Here is a 19,593-nt window from a genome sequence, read left to right as displayed (position 1 = left end):
ATTTTTTAAAAATATTGTATTTATTTAACAGAGAGAGAGAGAGTGAGAGAGACAGCACAAGTAGGCAGAGCAGCAGACAGAGAGAGATGGAGAAGCAGACTCTGCTGAGCAGGGAGCCGTATGAGGGGCTTGATCCCAGGGCCCTGGAATAATGACCTGAGCGCAGGCAGATGCTTAACTGACTGAGCCATCCAGGAACCCCTGCTCTCCACCTTTAATCCCTGGCAACCACTGATCTGTTCTCTATCACTAAAATTTTATCATTTCAAAAAAGTCATAAATGGAATCCAATCCTTGAATAACATGGGTTTGAAATATGAGGTCCACTTATATGTGGATTTTTTTCAATACAGTACAGTATTATAAATGTTTTTTCTCTTATAGTTTTCTTAATAACATTTTCTTTTCTCTAATTTACCGTATTATAAGTATTAAGTTACTTTATTTCATGTTAAGTTATAGTAGTTAGCTTTTAGTGGAGTCAGAATTATACAAGGATTTTTTTTTTTTAAGATTTTATTTATTATTCATGAGAGACACACAGAGAGAGAGAGAGAGAGAGAGAAAGGCAGAGACACAGGCAGAGGGAGAAGCAGGCTCCATGCAGGGAGTCCAATGTGGGACTTGATCCCAGGACTCCAGGATCATGCCCTGGGTCGAAGGCAGGCGCTAAACTGCTGAGCCACCCAGGGATCCCCAGGATTTTTGACTATATAGAGAGTTGATGTCCCTAACGTCTGCGTCGCTTGAGGACTAATGTAATAATATAATCTTTTGAGAATAGCTTCTTTCACTCAGCTTGATGCCTCTTGGCTTCATCTAAGTTGCATGTATTAATAGTTTCCAGAATGGAAAATTTTTAAAACTCTTTATCTAGAAATTTAAAAACTAGATAAAAGTAGCATACCTGGCTGGCTCAGTCGGCAGAGCATGCAACTCATGATCTCAGGGTTGTGAGTTCAAGCCCCATATTGGGTATAGAGCTTACTTTAAAAACAAAAATAAAAACAACCCTAGAAAAAAGTATCAAGAATAAAAGGATATTGACACTAGAAGAAATCTTTGATATTATCTGGTCCAACTCTATGCTTTTACAGATAAGGAGTCTATTTCCAGTGAGGGTTGAGGACTTGCCCAAGATTGTTCAGGCACAGGAGAGGAGAGAGATTCAACCCTCTTTGTAGCCAAGTAAACCACCAAAATCTACACAGTGGGGTGCCTGGGTGGCTCAGTCAGTAGAATGTCTGCCTTAGGCTCAGGCCAGGGTCCTGAGATTGAGCCCCACATCAGCCTCCCTACTAGGTGGGGAGTCTCTGCTACTCCCTCTCCCACACCCCCTGCCTGTGCTTTCTCTCTGTCTCTGTCAAATGAATGAATAAAATCTTTTTAAAAAATCTATAAAATGTGATTAATGTTAAGACTGGGGGAAGAACAAGTATTATTGGAGCACAGAAAATAAACATTGTATAAACTCCTTTCCATTGCTAATGATAGAGAATCAACTCAAACTAACTTGAGCCAACAAAATAATTCATTTGCTCACTACTTTAAAAATTCAAGATGATAAAAATAAATAAATAAAAATTAAATTTAAAAATTCAGGATAGTGTGGTCTTTAGGTACTGCTGAATCCAGGAATTCCCATGATGTTGTCCAGAGGTCTCAACATCTCTCAATCTCTTATTCTCCTCTTTACCCTTCTGGTTTCCTTCTTTCTGCATGGTGGCCTCATTTTTTCCTGTCACAGGCTCTCGCTATCTGCCAGGATAGATAAATACTGGTAACTCAAGCCTATAATCTTACAGCTTCTGATCCAAAAGAAAGATGGATGCTTTCTCTCCATTGATCAAATCTCTGGCCATTCCTTTCAGTGTCCTTCGCTGGTTTCTGAACTGCCAAACTGTCCAAACTGCCTCTGAACCATTTCTCCTCTGTGGCTATACTCACTCCCTAGGTGATCTCATCTAGTATCATCAATTTACATACCATCTACCCCAGAAAGTCTCCAGCCCAGACATTTCTCCCCACACTTTGAACTTGTATATAAAACTGCTTACATGGCATCTTTAGTTGGCTGTCTTTGCCAAATAACCATTTCAAATGTAATATGTTCAAAACCAAACTCCTGATCTTTTTCCACAAAAATGACCCTCTTGCAATTTTCCCATCTTAGTAAGTGGCAACTCCATCCCTCTAATTTCTCAGACAAAAACCTTTGGAGCCATCCTTGATTATTCTCTTTCATACTTCACATCAATTCTATCATTAAAATTTGTTAATCTTACTTTCAAAATAGATCCAGATTCCAATCTCTTCTTACCATCTCTACTACTACCTCCCTCCCTAAACCACCAGCATCTTTCCCCTGAATTATCACAAAAGCCACCAAACTGGTCTCCCTGTTCCCTTCCTTGTTTCTTGGAATCCATTTTCAACACAGCAGTCATAACAATCTTCTTAAAACACAAATCAGGTCACGTGTTTTCTCTGCTCAAAATCTCCAATGTGATTTCTACATACTGCAAAAGAGTGATCTCCCGAGATATAATAATTGAAAAAAAGGAAGGTGAAGAAAAGTGTGTGTGGTATCTACCATTTGTCTGAGTAAGAGAAGCATAGAAATATATATGTATCTGTGTATATTTTTAAGTGAAAGGATAAACCATAAAAATTTTTTTCTAAGGTTTGTCTATAGGGAGAGGAGAGGAAGACAACAGAAGTGTCAGGGAAAGAATCTAGACTTCTCTAAATGTACTACCTATTTGGTAAATTTTGGCTTTGAAGCCATGCAACTGTTCCACAAAGCATTTTTTTTTAATTTTATTTATTTATTCATGAGAGACACACAGAGAGACGCACAGACACAGGCAGAGGGAGGAGCAGGCTCCATGCAGGGAGCTCGACATGGGACTCAATCCCCAGTCTCCAGGACCACACCCTGGGCTGAAGGTGGAGCTAAACTGCTGAGCCACCTGGGCTGCCCACATAAAACATTTTTTTAAGCAACGCCTAAGAATCCAAAGCAAAAAGAAATAAACCTGACTATCAAATTAGTGGATCCCACAGAGAGGAACTACTGCAAGTCACGGTTTATTTATTTATTTTTAAGAAATCTCTACACCCAACATGGGGCTCAGCCTTACAACCCTGAGATCAAGAGTTGCGCGCTATACCAACTGAGCCAATCAGGTGCACCCCTCCCTAAATAACATTAAAGCAATGCAATTTAACTATACACACCTAGAGAGATATACTCTAAGGGCAAAAAGAATTATTTAAAAAAAAGCAGAAACTATTATCATTAAGCATATGTTTAGTAATCATTTTAGTAATGTTATTCTGAAACTATTTTATATATACAGTAGGGTAAAACAATTATGTTAATTTTGTTAATAAATTGTTATTGCCATATGTAATTATGTTAATGCCATTAGGCACCAAGATTTTCAGAAGAGATATGCATATAAAAATCAAAGTTAAGTAAAATCTGTGTAATCCTAAATTTGAGTTGAAAAATATTAATGTAAATGCATGGTGCATTTTCTCAAAAAATATGTGTGTATATCCAAATTTTTTAGTTCTGTTGACTAAAGAGGCTTACAAACAATAATCAACCCAGTAACAATGAATATTTATTTGTAGCATCCAGATTGTTTTCTCTAAAATATCGCTTTCCCACTTAAAGGAGGGCTTCTTGGAGAAATGACTGATTCCAAGTCATTCCAAATGACTTGGAATCAGTATATCTAGAAAAGTACTAGATGAATCTACAACATCTTGTCACACCAGAAATTTGAGTCACCCTGGGTAGTGGATTCTGCTTCTGCTGCTCAAAGTAGGGTGTTTGGTTCAGGACAATTCAAAGAGCTGTACACTTACGGTGTATGCATCTTTCTCTATGTGTCCCATACTACAACTAAAAATTTGTTATCTACTTTTTGTCGTGGAAGATGTCAAACGTGTTAGTATAATAAACATCCAATTCCCCATTATCCAGCTTCAACAGTGATCAGAAATGGCTATTCCCATTTCATCTATACTCCACCCACTTCCCTCTCTCCAATATTTGTAAGCAAATTTCATTTATCCTATCAGTGTGTCAAAGATTATGGTTAGGGGCTCAGTCCGTCAAACCTCTGCCTTCACCGCAGGTCATGGTCCCAGGTTCCTGGGATCTAGCCCAAGATCCAGCCCAGTGTGGGGCTCCCTGCTCAGGGAGAAACCTGCTTTTCTCTCTCCCCCAGTACCCACCCCCTATCTTGCTAGTTCTCTCTCTCAAATAAATAAATAGAATCTTTAAAAAAAAAAAAAAAAGATTATGTCTTGGGACGCCTAGGTGGTTCAGCGGGTTGAGCATCTGCCTTTGGCTCAGGGCGTGATCCTGGAGACCGGGGATCGAGTCCCAAGTCCGGCTCCCTGCGTGGAGCCTGCTTCTCCCTCTGCCTGTGTCTCTGCCTCTCACTCCATGTCTCTCATGAATAAATAAATAAAATCTTAAAAAAAGATTATGTCTAATCCATAATCTACGTTAAACACATCGTCTAAACACGCACATACATAAAAGCATACATAATACACAAAAGAAGTGCTGTAAAGGCAACTTACCGAGGATCACACCAGACCTCCCCAGGACAGTGTTTTGGGGGTGGGGTGTGGAGGTAGGGGGCAGAGTTCAAAGAAAAGTTTCGAGTGTGAGTATTTTTGGAGCGTTCCCAAACTCTCCCTTCGACAGTCTCCCGATTTCCCATTGTTTTAAAACCCTGTCACCCTTTTATTTAACGTTGCCATTCCCAGGATACTCTTCTTGTGTTGGGGATGACTACACGGGGAATGAGACTGAGTGGGGAATAAAATAAAGCGGTTTAAAAGGCACCTCACCTCCGTTATTTTGGAAGAATAGGGAACGCCCTATTCCGTCACAGGGTACCAGCGATGCATCTGCCTTAACTGAAGCCTTAGTCTCATGATAACCGCGCGGTCGGCTTAGGACAGAATCGCACTCTCTTGTCCAAAGAACTACGAATCCCAGAAGGCCGTTCGGCCGAGGCGCCTGCGCATCGCGTGCTCCTTCCTTTCCCCTCCTCGTCCAGGGGAAAGACCCGCCCCGCGGTGCTGTCGCTCGCGCTGGAAGAAGCGGAAGAAGATGGCGCTCACCAGGTGGGTTGTTGATGGGGGTCCTCGATACGGAAGGGTCTGGGAGTACCCACGTTTTTTATTTCTCTGCCCACTGTCTCCGGGCGGTGACCTGGCGCGGGGCACAGAGCGACACGGGCTGGGACCGCGGCTAGGCCCTCCTGCAGGCCTCCGGGGCGACTAGGCCTCACGGAAGCTGGGGTCTTTCCTCAGCGGTTTCCCGGGTCGAGTTCGTCCCCTCACGAGGGCCGAGAGCCTTGGCGCGACAAATAGTTCTCCGGCCTCGGATGCCAAGGAGTCGCATCCCGGGGTTGTGGAGAGCGCTCCGAGCGTCCGGTCCGCGCCTCGGGCGGGCGCGGTGGGGGTGTGGAGGGCAGTGGCTTATTTGTCTGGACGAAGTGAAGCGGCGGGAGCCGACGAGCCGGCTTTACCGCCGTGTGTCTGCCGAAGTCTCGTCTGTGCCCCGAAACCAGGATTCCTGAAGAAAAAAAAAAAAAGATGTGAGGTGAGGGGCCCGGCACCGAACACAGATCTTTTTTTTTTTTTTTAATTGGCCACTGTCTACTAGTAATGAGCCGCTGCTCCGCACTTTTAACTTGGACCTTAGAATTTCTTACGTAGATAGAACCACTTCAGATTTTTGCTGTTCTCGGTTGCCTTGGTAACCGCGTGTAAAGTGGTCCCCGCCTTTGGGGGGGGGGGGGAGATTCCGAGGAGTTACATAACTCCTGCTAGTCCGCGACCTGCTGCCCCATCTGAGAAGAAAAACTTCCCGTATGCGGACGCAAGCAGGAAAAGTTGAGTTGTCAAAGATGCCTGTGAGGGAAATCGTTTTTGGGACATCGGCTTGAGCTCCCTAAACATGCTTGATTCTCCTCACGCTTCTTTTTCCTGGCTGATGGCAGTTATGGATCCCACAAAACGTTTTAATCAGAAAGTTTTTGGGGGGAATTAATTTTGGGTGCCTTGCTCTCTCTATATCCTAGGGCCTGTGTGTATACACACACACACACACACCAAAAAAAAGCCACCTAACAGTCTTTGCAGGGAAGGTAGGGTCCAAGGCATACAGATACGGAAGAAAGAACAGCACAGAATGCTCACTTGTGTGGTAGTAACCTTAAGTGCAAAAAGAATTAGACTGAATAAGTTGGATGAACTAAGGAGTTCAGTTTAGTAAGCAGCAAACATTTGAGTGCGCCTCCAGGTGGGAGGCACTGTGGCAAAGATTCCCAGGGTTGTGAGGGAAGGTATTTGTGGAAAAGGACACAGGGAAAATAACAGATCTTGTGGGTTATTGTGGGCTTAAAATTGCAGCGGCAGAATGCAGTCCTTAAATGGCTAGTCTTGGAGGCTACATAGTTTTCTGATTTCGGTGAGCTCTGGTTGATTTGATTGCAGGTGAAGTGTTACCTTATCTCCAAGACCTACCAAGGATTACTTAACGGCAGGGACTTAACATATTGATGTGTTGCAGTATTGGTGTCACCAGTTATTGTGACTAACTAAAGATTTGAGGTCATACTGATTTAGTCCTCTAAATGCAACTGTATTTGGGGTTATGTATCTAATAATATTACTTGCATTTAATATGCTTTATTTGGTAAAGGGGAAAGGGTAGACCAAGGTGTCTCAACAGTGGGCAGTCCCCGTGGCTCAGCGGTTTAGCACCGCTCAGCCCAGGGCGTGATCCTGGAGACTTGGGATCAAGTCCCATGTCCCGCTCCCTGCATGGAGCCTGCTTCTCCCTCTGCCTGTCTCTCTCTCTCTCTCTCTCTGTCTGTCTTGAATAAATAAAATCTTAAAAAAAAATAAAAATAAAAGATGTCTCAACAGTGGCACTGTTGAGGTTTTGGACTGGATGATTCATTCTGGTGTGGGGCTGTCCTGTGTATAGTAGTAGGATGTTTAGCAGCATCTTTGGCCTCTATACATTAGATGCCAGAGGCACCTCCCTCCCCTTCACCCATTCCCTATCCCCTAAGTCTTGACAATCATGTCTCCAGACATTATCAAATACCTACATTGTAGTTATTTTGCCACCCAGTTGAGAACCACTGAGGTAGACTTTCTGCTTACATATACAGCCCACAGCCCACTATGTACCCCTTTCCCCTATCCTGCCACCACAGGAGTGTGCCTCTTGTGGGAATGTCATCTTTTACAAGGAAAAGCAAAATTAAGACCCTCTGGAAGGCTAGAGTATGTTCAGACCCTAATCCAGGCCAAGTTACTTGTTTACTGTATCGTCTGGACCCTTTGATTTGGCAGGCTGCCTGCCTTTGGATCATCTTAGTAATCAGTTCTTACAGCAGAAGGTAAAGAATAGAGAAAATAATAAGTATTTTGGCTTCTTTACACTATCTTTGTATCCTTCCTATGAATTGGGTATATGAGTTATACTGAATAGAATTATGGTAAAAGCCCAAAACTTTTGACTCCAGTCCTCCATCCATTCATTCATCATTCAACAAATACTTGTTGAAGATCTACCATGTGCCAGACACTGTGCTGGTTTTACAGTATTAAATCAGTCTGGCAAACTCCTTTATTTTCGAAGAGCTTACAGTCTAGGAAAGGCAAACTACTTATCTATCTGTATGTAAACAAATCAATAATGCAATATCAGGTAGTGATTAGGAATAAAATAAAGATAAAAGGACAGAGAATGACTCAAAATGTGGAGTGGGGTGGTGGTGTTTTGATTGAGATGGTCAGAAAACAGCTCTGGGGAGGTATAATTGAGCAGAGAAATCAATGCTAAGAAACAAGGACTAAAAGATCTAGGGTGGGGGCACCGGCTGTCTCAGTAGAGCATGAGACTTGATCTTGGGGTTGTAAATTCAAGCCCCATGTTGGATGTAGAAATTACTTAATAAATCTTTAAGAATGAATGAATGAGCGATGCCAGGGTGGCTCAGTGGTTGAGCATCTGCCTTTGGCTCACAGCATGATCCCAGTTGTGGGATCGAGTCCCACACCGGGCTCCCTGAGAGAAGCCTGCTTCTCCCTCTGCCTATGTCTCTGTGTCTCTCATGAATAAATAAATAAATAAAATATTTTTTTAAAAATTTTCTTAAGAGTTTACTGTAAAAGCACTGTAGGAAAGGATGTGCTGTGAGCTAGACAATGCCTAAAGAGTTAGGGATGAAAGAAGCTGAAAGCATGATTCCTGCAAGTTTCTGGTGAGAAAAAGAAAGGTAAATGAGTAGATAATTCTAAAACAGTAAGACAGATTATAATAGTGGTATATAGGGGGTCTTGTGGGAGCATGGTAGGTGCAACAAACCCAAATTGGGGGGAATTGTGGAACAGATCCAAATAATCAAGTATGTATTGAATAATATTTAGACACTGTGTGAAGGGGGTTCATCGATTTTCTCATTTAGTACTTAGAGCAACTCTGTGAGGTAGGTCATCTTTTGATCTGCCTCTACAGATGAGAAAACAGTTTCAGAGAGGTAGGTAACTTATCTGGGTTACTACCTTGCATAGGTAGGATTTGAACTCTGGGTTCTTATCCATCATAGTACCCAACTCTAGAATAGATCCCTCTTGTGTATAGCCCTCTGTATTTTTTCCTTCAGCTTTAATACAATTTGTGATTGTGGATTTGTATGAGTAATTGTCTCTCCTCTGCAAGACGTAACCGGTCTTTCTCAGTTTATAGTCTCATTGCCTACCTAGCACAGTACCTGCACCCAAGTGCTCAATAAATATTTTGAATAAATAAGTTCTGTTGCTTACTGAAATATGCTTACTAACCAAGAATTACAAAGAAACCTTAACTTTTCCATTAAATGTATTATTTATTACTGGAATCCTTTTGTGGTACTTTGGGATATCTCTGTAGTAACATTTATCACACTTCAAAGTTGCTAAGAATTGCTTGGTAGAAAGGCTGCTTTGATTAAAGAGTAACAAAGTACATATTTAGGATTTCTGCTTTGAATCTTTGACTTCCTAAGTTTTAAACTGCATTCTAAATTAGATACCTTTGGTAAAACACACTTAAATATGCAGTTTATATTTTCTTTCTTTTGTCCACCTCTTTGTTACATTCAGTGCTAATCCTTGTTTTTTTGTATTGATGCTAAAATAGTTAAAAGTAAGAAGCATAAGAGTAAAGCAGTTAAAAATAAGGAGTATGAAAGTAGGAAAGACACTAGTGCAACTGTATATTGGACAGTTGGCCACTGGTAACTGAGAATGTTTCCTTGTTATAAGAAAGGAAACGTAGAAGCATAAAAACTCAATAGTTTATTTATTATATGAAATACCTATTAATTTTTTATTTGGGCATCATTTGCCTGCATCCTAGTCAAACGTGTTTTACTGTATATCTCTGAGTACTTATTTCTTTCCAGACAAAATAAAATGACTGATATTTAATACTGCCATAAATCATTGACATGTTTGACCTGCTAAAGAGAAAAAAGTATTATGGTAAAATAGCCTCTGATGGCCAAATTGCAATGATCTAATGTGAGAATTTTTTACAATTCTGACTTTCATTATCTTTGCTTATAGCTTTTTACCTGCACCTACTCAGCTATCTCAGGACCAGCTTGAGGCTGAAGAAAAAGCAAGATCCCAGAGATCAAGACAGACCTCACTGGTCTCATCCCGAAGAGAACCTCCCCCATATGGGTACAGGAAAGGCTGGATACCTCGATTATTAGAGGTAAATAATTGTGCTAACACTTATTATAATACCCTTGTAAAATAAATTTAAACCATAGAACGTCTGCACATGAATGCCAATATGCTAGAAATCCTGGTGATGAGTTCCTAAGACATGTACTCCTCTTAGGGCATTGATCTTTTTCTTCTGGCTTAGTATCACTGCTTTGTGAACATGAGAGAATTATATCTGGTTGTGTCGCTTCTTAATGTCCAACTATTAAATGTACAAAAGAAACTAACATACCCTCTATAAATCTAGCAATTACCGCAGAGGGAAAATAATAGGAAAGTAAGAGGAGAAAATGAAAGAACAAGTTCATGTTCGGGTGCCTTTCCCTCCCTTCTCCCTATATGCACAATGCCACATAACCCTGCAGAGACAGCTTTCCTCCAGGGAAAACTCCAGCAGTGTTTCCTTTTCTGATTTCCTTCCTATTAAGTATAGTGGCAAGAGCACTGGCAAGGAGTTTAAAAGAATAAATAATAAGAAGTGTTTTTGCATCATACCTGTGCTGGTTACTGTTTAGTCAGCAGATCCTGACCTCTCTTCATCCGTTTTCTTGTTTTCAATTTGAGAATGTTTCTATATGTCTAATATACAGATTAATTTTTTAGAAGCTATAAGAGTTTTTTTTTTGATATTTTATTTATTTATTCATGAGAGACACAGAGAGAGAGAGGCAGAGACACGAGCAGAGGGAGAAACAGGCTCCATGCAGGGAGCCCGATGTGGAACTCGATCCTGGGGTCCCAGGATCCCTGGGCTGAAGGCAGGCGCCAAACTGCTGAGCCACCCAGGCGTCCCAGTATAAGAGAATTTGATTGTTGGTTTGGAGGCAGTAAGGAGAAAGATGAATCTAGACTGATCTTTTTATATCTCTAGCTTGTTTCCAAAAAAGAAACTTATTTGACAGTACCTGTCCTCCTAGTTACTGTGTATCTTGTACTGCAGTTCAATACGTAATCCTTTCCCTAAAATTCCAGGGCAGATTTCTCATGCTTGACCACCTTTTTCATCTAGGGAGAAAAGCAAATATTTGAGACTTAACTATTTTGCCTCCCCAAGACCACTTCCTCTTTGATTGAGCCTTTTTCTTTTCCATCTCTTAATATTCATTCTGACTCCTGCAAATTTCCTTCCTCCACTTCCCAAGGAATGTACCTGCCCTATTAAAAATCTCTCTTCTTAAACCATTCATTTTTGTAGCCAAGTATCTTCATTTTATCACTTTCTTACATTCTTTCCTTTTACAGTTGTGATTTTTACCTTACAATGTGATTTTTACCTTACAATGTCCATGCCTTTACCTTTTTTCATATGCTTCCACGTGGTGTTCATAGTGAACTAAGCATTCATTGGACTGAAATCTGTTGCTTCACACCCTGCAAGATGCCATCTGCATTCTCAGCCTCTCCCATGTTTGGCATTCTCCCTGCCTACCAGAACACTCTGTAGAGCCTGGAAGACAAACTCCCAACTAGATCATGTCATAAAAAATTTCCTTTTTTTTTTTTTTCTCAGCCCTCTTCTAGACTTAATTAATATTCTAATATGCAAAGACCAGTCTTATTAATATTACTAAGGCATTGTTGTTGTTTCTTTTGTTTTCACTGATAGTATATTTGTAAGAAGCAGGACAAAATAAAAGATAATCATAATGCCCACTTACCTGGGACAGAAAGGTAGTGATTGGCATTATCAAACCAAAGGATAGTGTGTCTCTTTTGAGGGATGATAGATATTCTTTGTTTGCCTCTCAACAGATTATAGGGCAGGGGTGGCAGGCATCATTTTACATACAACAGAAATCTCATCCTATTTCCATTTCAGCATTAGGACAGTCAGGGACTATTAACTTTTTAAAATCTTACTTGACGAATGGTTTCATATATCCTGGTGGAACAGAACAGTTTATTTGAAAATCAAACAAAAATGGCCAGCTAATCTGGAAATACTGTGAATGCTTTTGTAGGGGAGTGAACGTTCTATGGAGAAAGCATTTTGTTCTAGTTTTCAAAGGAAAAGCTATGATTTTCTGGCAGGCTTAATGACCACATAATGCCACATCCACAGTTCTAAAGTGCTTATTCTAGTTCAAGAACCCTAGCAAATCTGAGCATGTGTCATATTGATGGCCTGGGTACAGGTAGCACCTTTCTTGGAAATGCTTTAACTATTTTCTGCCTAATTTGTAAGAAAATGTCTCCCTCGCCCTTACTTTTTGTTTTTTAAAATGTCAAAATTACTCATTCATTTGGGGAATATAAATAATAGTGAAAGGGAATAGAGGGGAAGGGAGAAGAAATGGGTAGGAAATATCAGAAAGGGAGACAGAAGATGGAAGACTTCTAACTCTGGGAAATGAACTAGGGGTGGTGGAAGGGGAGGAGAGCGGGGGGTGGGGGTAACTGGGTGGCGGGCACTGAGGGGGGCACTTGACGGGATGAGCACTGGGTGTTATTCTGTATGTTGGCAAATTGAACACCAATAAAAAATAAATTTATTATTTAAAAATAAAATGTCAGGGATCCCTGGGTGGCGCAGTGGTTTGGCGCCTGCCTTTGGCCCAGGGCGCGATCCTGGAGACCCGGGATCGAATCCCACATCAGGCTCCCAGTGCATGGAGCCTGCTTCTCCCTCTACCTATGTCTCTGCCTCTCTCTCTCTCTCACTGTGTGCTTATCATAAATAAAATAAAAAAAATTAAAAAAAAAATTTAAAAATCAAATGTCAAAAGTTTTCTTTAGCAAGTCAGCATATCATACCTAGGAAATCATATATCCCGGATCCAATGGAATATTTCTTGAAGGAGGAGGTCTTTTAAAAGTCGTTATTTACATAAAGTTTCTTCATCAAATCACCTCTAAATGATTTTAATATCTTTTCCTATCTTGTTATATGGGATGAATCACTGAATTCTACTCCTGAAAATAATATTGCACTCTATGTTAATTAACTAGAATTTAAATTTAAAAAAATTTTTTAGATATTTTATTTATTTATTTGAGAGAGACACAGACACAGGCAGAGGGAGAAGCAGGCTCCATTCCATGCAGGGTACTGTGGGACTCGATCCCCGGTCTCCAGGACCACACCCTGGGCTGAAGGCGGCAGTAAACTGCTGAGCCCCCAGGCTGCCCACACAAAGCATTTTTTTAAGCAACGCCTGAGAATCCAAAACAAAAAGAAATAAACCTATCAGATTAGTGGCATAATCCCAGAGAGGAACTACTCCAAGTCACTGTATGTATGTATGTATGTATGTATGTATTCATTTATTTATTTTTAAGAAATTTCTGGACCCAACATGGGGCTCAGCCTTACAACCCTGAGATCAAGAGTTGCATGCTATACCAACGGAGCCAATCAGGTGCACCCCTCCCCAGAGGGAGAGAAGCAAGCTCCATTCAGGGAGCCCGACGTGGGACTGGATCCCAGGACTCCATGATCATGCCCTGGGCCAAAGGGAGGCACTCAACCACTGAGCCATCCAGGCATCCCAGGAAAAAATATTTTTAGAAATATTGAGCATCTGCCTTCAGCTCAGGGCATGATCCTGGAGTCTTGGGATCGAGTCCCATGTTGGGCTCCCTGCATGGAGCCTGCTTCTCCCTCTGCCTATGTCTCTGCCTCTCTCTGTCTCTCATGAATAAATAAATAAAGTCTTTAAATATATATTTTTTCCTATCATTTTTTAGTAGTACTGATTTGCCCTTTTTTGAGCTAAAAGAGAATTTTAGGGGCACCTGGGTGGCTCAGTGGTTGAGCATCTGCCTTTGGCTCAGATCATGATCCTAGAGGCCTGGAATCAAGTCCCACATCAGGCTCCCTCTGCCTATATCTCTGCCCCTCTCTCTGTGTCTCTCATGAATAAATAAATAAAATCTTTTAGGGGGATAAAAAGGAATTTTAGTTCAGTAAAAAATACAAAATTTTTTGGAGTCAGAAGATCGAGTTCAATTCCTGCCTATGCTAGCCATGACATCTTAGGGAAATCACCTAACTTTTCTAAACTTGAATTTTTTCCATATGAAAATATGAGTTATTGGAGAAATAAAAGAATTAAATGAGTGTGGATTCTGTACATTATAAGAAGGTCCTAAATGAATACTACTAAATTTAACAAAAATATTTAAAAGTTATATTTGATAAATGTTTGATAAGCTACCTTTTTTTGTAATGTTAAACTTCATCAACTGACTTGACTTAGCTTGTTCTACTTTAGAAGTTTTAGTCCTCTCTTCTAAATAATTGTATATAGTCACCATTAAAAATGTGGTGAACTCATTTCTGAGGCCTTCCTATTCTATTATTTGCTTTTCATGGGACATGAATAAATGTTATTGAAGGGAAGCCCAGGTGGCTCAGCAGTTGGGGTGTGATCCTGGAGTCCCAGGATCAAATCCCACATTGGGCTGCCTGCATGGAACCTGCTTTTCCCTCTGCCTCTGTCTCTGCCTCTCTATCTCTGTCTCTCATAAATAAATAAATAAAATCTTTTTAAAAAATGTTATTAAAATCTGGTTCCAAGAAAAAATTCTTTACATTTCTGTGCTGTTGTATCTTGAACTGCACCTAAGTAAAAAAAATCGTATATGCTAAAACTAAAAATCTTCTCATTGCCCTAAACATTCTGCTTAATTTCTTCCTGCCACATGGATAGAAATCCAAATTCCTTGCCATGGTCTAGAATCCCTTTCGTGATCAGGTGTCTGTCTGCCCATGCAAACTTACCACCTGTGTGTCTGCTCCTCTGTCCTCAGCAGGTTCCAGCCCCACTGGACGCTTGTTTCCTAGAACATTCCAAGTTCTTTTTTTTTTTTTTTTTTTTAATGATAGTCACACAGAGAGAGAGAGGCAGAGACACAGGCAGAGGCAGAAGCAGGCTCCATGCACCGGGAGCCCGATGTGGGACTCGATCCCAGGTCTCCAGGATTGCGCCCTGGGCCAAAGGCAGGCGCCAAACCACTGCGCCACCCAGGGATCCCTCCAAGTTCATTTTTGCAGCAAGGCCTTCACACTATTTGCTCTGCCTAGAAAATGCTTCCTTCAGATCTTCCCATGCCTGATTTCTCATTATTCGGGTTTTGGCTCACATCACAAAGGCTGTCCCAACCGCACTATCAGAAGTAGCCTCTCATTGCAATCCCATTATATTTTCAAGGCATTTACCACAAGCCAAAGATTAGGCTTTTTATATTTTTGCCCACTAGAATGTACACTGTTCAAGACCAGGGACCTCTGTTTTCTCTGTTGCTGTATCTCTAACATCTAGCATAACAAGGGCTCGATAATTATTTGTTGAATGAAAGAATATATCTTGAATCTCAAGTTACTATTAAATATTATTCTTATTTCTTTTCTTTTTAATATATAGGATTTTGGAGATGGAGGTGCTTTTCCAGAGATCCATGTGGCCCAGTATCCACTGGATATGGGACGAAAGAAAAAAATGTCAAATGCACTGGCCATTCAGGTGGATGCTGAAGGAAAAATTAAATATGATGCAATTGCTCGGCAAGGACAGTCAAAAGACAAGGTAATCTTCTCAATGATTTTTCCCCCATTGGTAAAAATTTTTTGAAGAGGTTTGTTTGTTTTTTAATTTTATGGAAATGATACATATCTGGCCATTTAGTTTTGTTAAAGGTATCAATGAGGGGCACCAGGGTGGCTCAGTTAGTTAAGCCTCCAACTCTTTTTTTTTTTTTTTTTAAGATTTTATTTATTTATTCATGAAAGACATACAGATAGAGAGAGAGGCAGAGACACAGGCAGAGGGAGAAGCAGGCTCCATGCAGGGAGCCTGACGTGGGACTCGATCCTGGGTCTCCAGGATCAGGCCCTGGGCTGAAGGCTGCGATCCAGGATCAGGCCCTGGGCTGAAGGCGGCGCTAAACCGCTGAGCCACCCGGGCTGCCCAAGCCTCCAACTCTTAATTTCAGCTCAGAGTCCTGGGATCCAACCCTGTGTTGGGCCCCGTCCTGAGTGGGGATTCTGCTTGAGGATTTTCTCTCCCTCTCCCTGTGCCCCTCCTCTTACTGGTGCGATCTCTCTCTCTTTCAAAATAATTTTTTAAAAAAAGGTAGCAATGAAATATACGTAGGATAACTGAAGATAGGGCTTTATAACAATACGAACAGTATATTATGACTTCATAATAGCAATGACTTTTTTCTTTGAAGTCTCCAAATTGGTGAAAACTTCTATATACTTAGGGTTTTCATCTATTTGTTTAATATTTAAAAAACAATTTGTAATTGTTTAACTTTAATTGTTTTAAGTTCTTTTATAGCACTAACATTTCTTAAGTGCATGAAAATTGTTAAAAATCTACAATTCTGGCACCTGTCAATTTATATTCATCTATAGTTTGCTAATTCTTCTCGTACTTAAAAAGTACTTGCATAGATATTTAATTATTTTAGCAATTCCTTTGAATTACACAGACTTTTTTACCCATTAAGCATAAAACTGGCACTTGCTATCCAGATTTATGATGGGCCTGCTTACAAAGTAATCCAAAGACCAAAAATAAAATTCACTTAAAATAATCTCATCACAGAGCAGCTACACTCAGAGCTAAGAAACTGTTTTTTAAGAAGACCTAGTTTTGGGATCCCTGGGTGGCGCAGCGGTTTGGCGCCTGCCTTTGGCCCAGGGCGCGATCCTGGAGACCCGGGATCGAATCCCACATCAGGCTCCCGGTGCATGGAGCCTGCTTCTCCCTCTGCCTATGTCTCTGCCTCTCTCTCTCTCTCTCTCTGTGACTATCGTAAATAAATTTAAAAAAAAAAAAAAAAAAAGAAGACCTAGTTTTTTTCTCTTGTAAATAAGTGTTCCACATAAAGGTAAGATCTCTTTAAAATTGAAGATGTTGGGGAAAAATCTTGAGAAGTTTCAGTACCTGTCCTTTGTCTCTCTGTCCTGGAAACATTTTCATTTTACCCTCTAATAGCACTGATGACAATGCATACTCTGTTCCTGCATCAAGACTGCTGAGTTATTAGGGAAAACAGTTACACTGTCATGCAAATCTGTGTCTTAGGTTTCAGCTGGGCTCCCTTGGTGTTCCTCCAAGCTCTAATTCCTACTCCTCTCCATCCCCTCTCAGCTGAACAGGTGACTAGGTGACATCTGTTTGTATATAAAGACTAGTGGAAGAAAATTGTCTACTTTCTTTACCCTGCACTTGGCTTTCTGTCTTGACTTTTCCTTTTGTCTCTATAAGAAAGCTCTTCTGTAAACCTAACCTTGCCCTAGTGTATCCTGGATCTCATTCCTTTCCCTCTCCTTTACAGCCTCACTTTTTCTTCATTCTTCTTCTCAACTGTGACTTTTACCTCCATCCTCTATTGGCTCCTTCCTATGAGCTTTTAAATAGGCTTGCTTTTCTCATCTTTTGTAAGAAAAGTTTTCTCCTGATTACCCTCAAGGCTCCCTCTAGCTACCACCACATTTCTACCTGATTTTCTTAACTTTCTTTCATTCTTCATTTCACTGTAATACAGCCTCCCCTCAGCCAGTCTGCTGAGAAAAACTCTGGCAAAGGTCTCTAAGACTCTGTTTCTCTCAACACCATCTCTGACTAATCTAATTTATTCCCTTAGCTAAAAATGCCACTCATTTTGGTAACTGTTGGATCTGTGTCTCCAGCCCCATTTTCTCTCCTGGGCTCTACGTCCTTATATCTACTGTCTGCAAGGGCAGATCTATTAGATTTTCCCAAAGTGCTACTCATCAAATCCAAACCTAAATGCATAATTTTCTACTTAATATACTTTCTCTATTCTCTAACTCAGTGACTGGCAGTGATATCCTCCTGATTGACTATTCTAAAAGCCTGGGAGTTCTTTTTTTTCCCATTATTTTATTGATTTTTTTTAAAATACACTAATAAATTCTTACTGTAGAAGATACCAACAGTACATAAGTATGTATATATAGTCCTGTCTACTTCTCCCACTTTATTTCCCAGAGGTAAATACTTCCCAGAGGTAAATATAAGAAGTATATACATATTTTACACATAAACATCTTTTTTATATGAATGAGATTTTAATATTCATAACTTTTATAGGCTTGCCTTTTTACTTAATATGTTTTAAAGATTTTTATTAGTACATATAGGTCTGCTTTATTTTTTTTTTAAGATTTATTTACTTATTTTAGGGAGATGGAGAGTGTGTGAGCACACCCATGTGGGAGAGGTGCAGAGGGAGAGAGAGAAACTCAAGCAGACTCCACGCTGAGTGCAGAGCCCAACGTGGGGCTCAATCTCACAACTCTGAGATCATGACCAAATCCGAAACCAAGAGTTAGAGGCTTAACTGACTGAGCACCCAGACACCCTGGTCTGTTTTATTTTTTAAAAATGTGTGTAGAAGTCCATGGTGTGCATGGGCCTGAATTTTTATTTTTCAGCATTGGCGGTTTCTTTAAAAAAAAAAAAAAAGAAGAAAGCATTGGTTATTTCTGATTTTTTAGTTTTCAGACAGTACTTTATTCAAGATCCATATGCAGATACTTTTTTTGCACCTGAATATTTGTGTAAATAAATTCTTAGTGGATTTATTGGGTCAAGGGATATTCAGATGTCAGATGTGACATATAAAGCTGGTATGTTCTCTAAAAAGCCTTTGTTGAGTACTCATTCCATTCTGCTTAGTCACCATGGTTTATCTTCTTCCTTAATACTTCTCAAGTATCTGCTCTTCTCTGCTACTTGATTCAGGCCCTTATCATTTCTTGCTTTATTTATCACAGCAGAATCTGAAGCCTCTGCTTGGCATTTGTCTTACCTGCCTAGAAAAACAAATTTATCCTTGTTTGTTTGTTTGTTTAACTTACTCTCTCTCTCCCATGTATACACACACAAGTGTACATGCTAAAAATCTTTCCATGGCCTTTAGGGTAAGAACCAGCCAACCTCCATATTATAATGGCCACTTACCCCCTTTCTTACCTTTCTAGCCTAGCCTCAGCTCACATGACTAGAATACCAAATTCTAAAAATAAAAAGTCCAGTTTTAGCCATTCTATTTATTTTCAGTACAAAATAATCACTATTGTACATGGTTGTTAGAGTACCTGTCCTAGAGAAGAAAAACTTTCATGGCACCCAGCTGGCTCAGCCATGGAGCATGCAAATCTTGATCTCCAGGTTGTCAGTTTGAGCCCCCACATTGGGGTATAAAGATGACTTAAAATTTTTTTGTATATATAAAGATTTTACTTATTCATCCATGAGAGACACAAAGAAAGAGACAAGGGGGCAGAGACTCAGGCAGAGGGAGAAGCAGGCTCCACACAGGGAGCCCGATGTGGGACTTGATCCTGGGAGTCCAGGATCACGCCCCAGGCCAAAGGCAGGCACCAAACCGCTGAGCCACCCAGGAATCCCCTAAAATTTTTTTTTTTTAATGGACGCCTTGGTGGCTCCATGATTAAGTGTCTGCCTTTGGCTCAGGTCATGATCCTGGGGTCCTGGAATTGAGTTCTGCATCAGGCTCCCCACAAGGAACCTGCTTCTCCCTCTGTCTATATCTCTGCTGCTCTCTCTGTGTCTCTTATGAATAAATAAGTAAAATCTTTAAAAAATATAATTAAAAACATTTTTTAAATCTTAAAATAAAAAACTAAAAAAATAAATAAAAATTAAAAAAAAAAGAACTTTCAGGCATTCTCTGTCAAGATCTGCTGTAAGGAACTATTGGCGACTCCCCTAATATGCCACCTTCTCTCTTACTATAGGAACTTCCCGTGGATGTCCT

The 19,593-nt window shown here is 40.4% G+C and overlaps 2 protein-coding genes across 12 annotated transcripts in view; one reads left to right on the top strand and one right to left on the bottom strand.

The window, feature by feature from the left end:
• The window catches only part of ADCK1 (aarF domain containing kinase 1), a 147,284-nt gene extending 141,594 nt beyond the window's left edge, over positions 1-5,690 (bottom strand). For 8 of the 11 annotated variants that reach the window (XR_013386580.1, XR_013386581.1, XM_077910171.1 and 5 more), the window contains exon 1: positions 4,879-5,688. The gene's annotated coding sequence lies outside the window, so the exon portion shown is untranslated. Of the gene's footprint in view, positions 1-4,605; positions 4,842-4,878 lie in introns of those variants that run through there. The other 3 variants (XM_077910176.1, XM_077910177.1, XM_077910186.1) reach the window with 2 other exon arrangements.
• Positions 5,000-19,593, top strand: part of SNW1 (SNW domain containing 1) — a 33,830-nt gene continuing 19,236 nt past the window's right edge. The window contains exons 1-3 of the mRNA XM_077910170.1: positions 5,000-5,157; positions 9,664-9,817; positions 15,198-15,359. Coding sequence (XP_077766296.1) covers positions 5,144-5,157; positions 9,664-9,817; positions 15,198-15,359 — 330 coding nt within the window. The 5' untranslated portion in view covers positions 5,000-5,143. The remainder of the gene's footprint in view (positions 5,158-9,663; positions 9,818-15,197; positions 15,360-19,593) is intronic.

The sequence above is a fragment of the Canis aureus genome, chromosome 9, assembly GCF_053574225.1.
Source record: "Canis aureus isolate CA01 chromosome 9, VMU_Caureus_v.1.0, whole genome shotgun sequence".
In the NCBI taxonomy this organism is placed as follows: Eukaryota; Metazoa; Chordata; class Mammalia; order Carnivora; family Canidae; genus Canis; species Canis aureus.
This window is presented reverse-complemented; position numbering and strand designations above follow the sequence as displayed.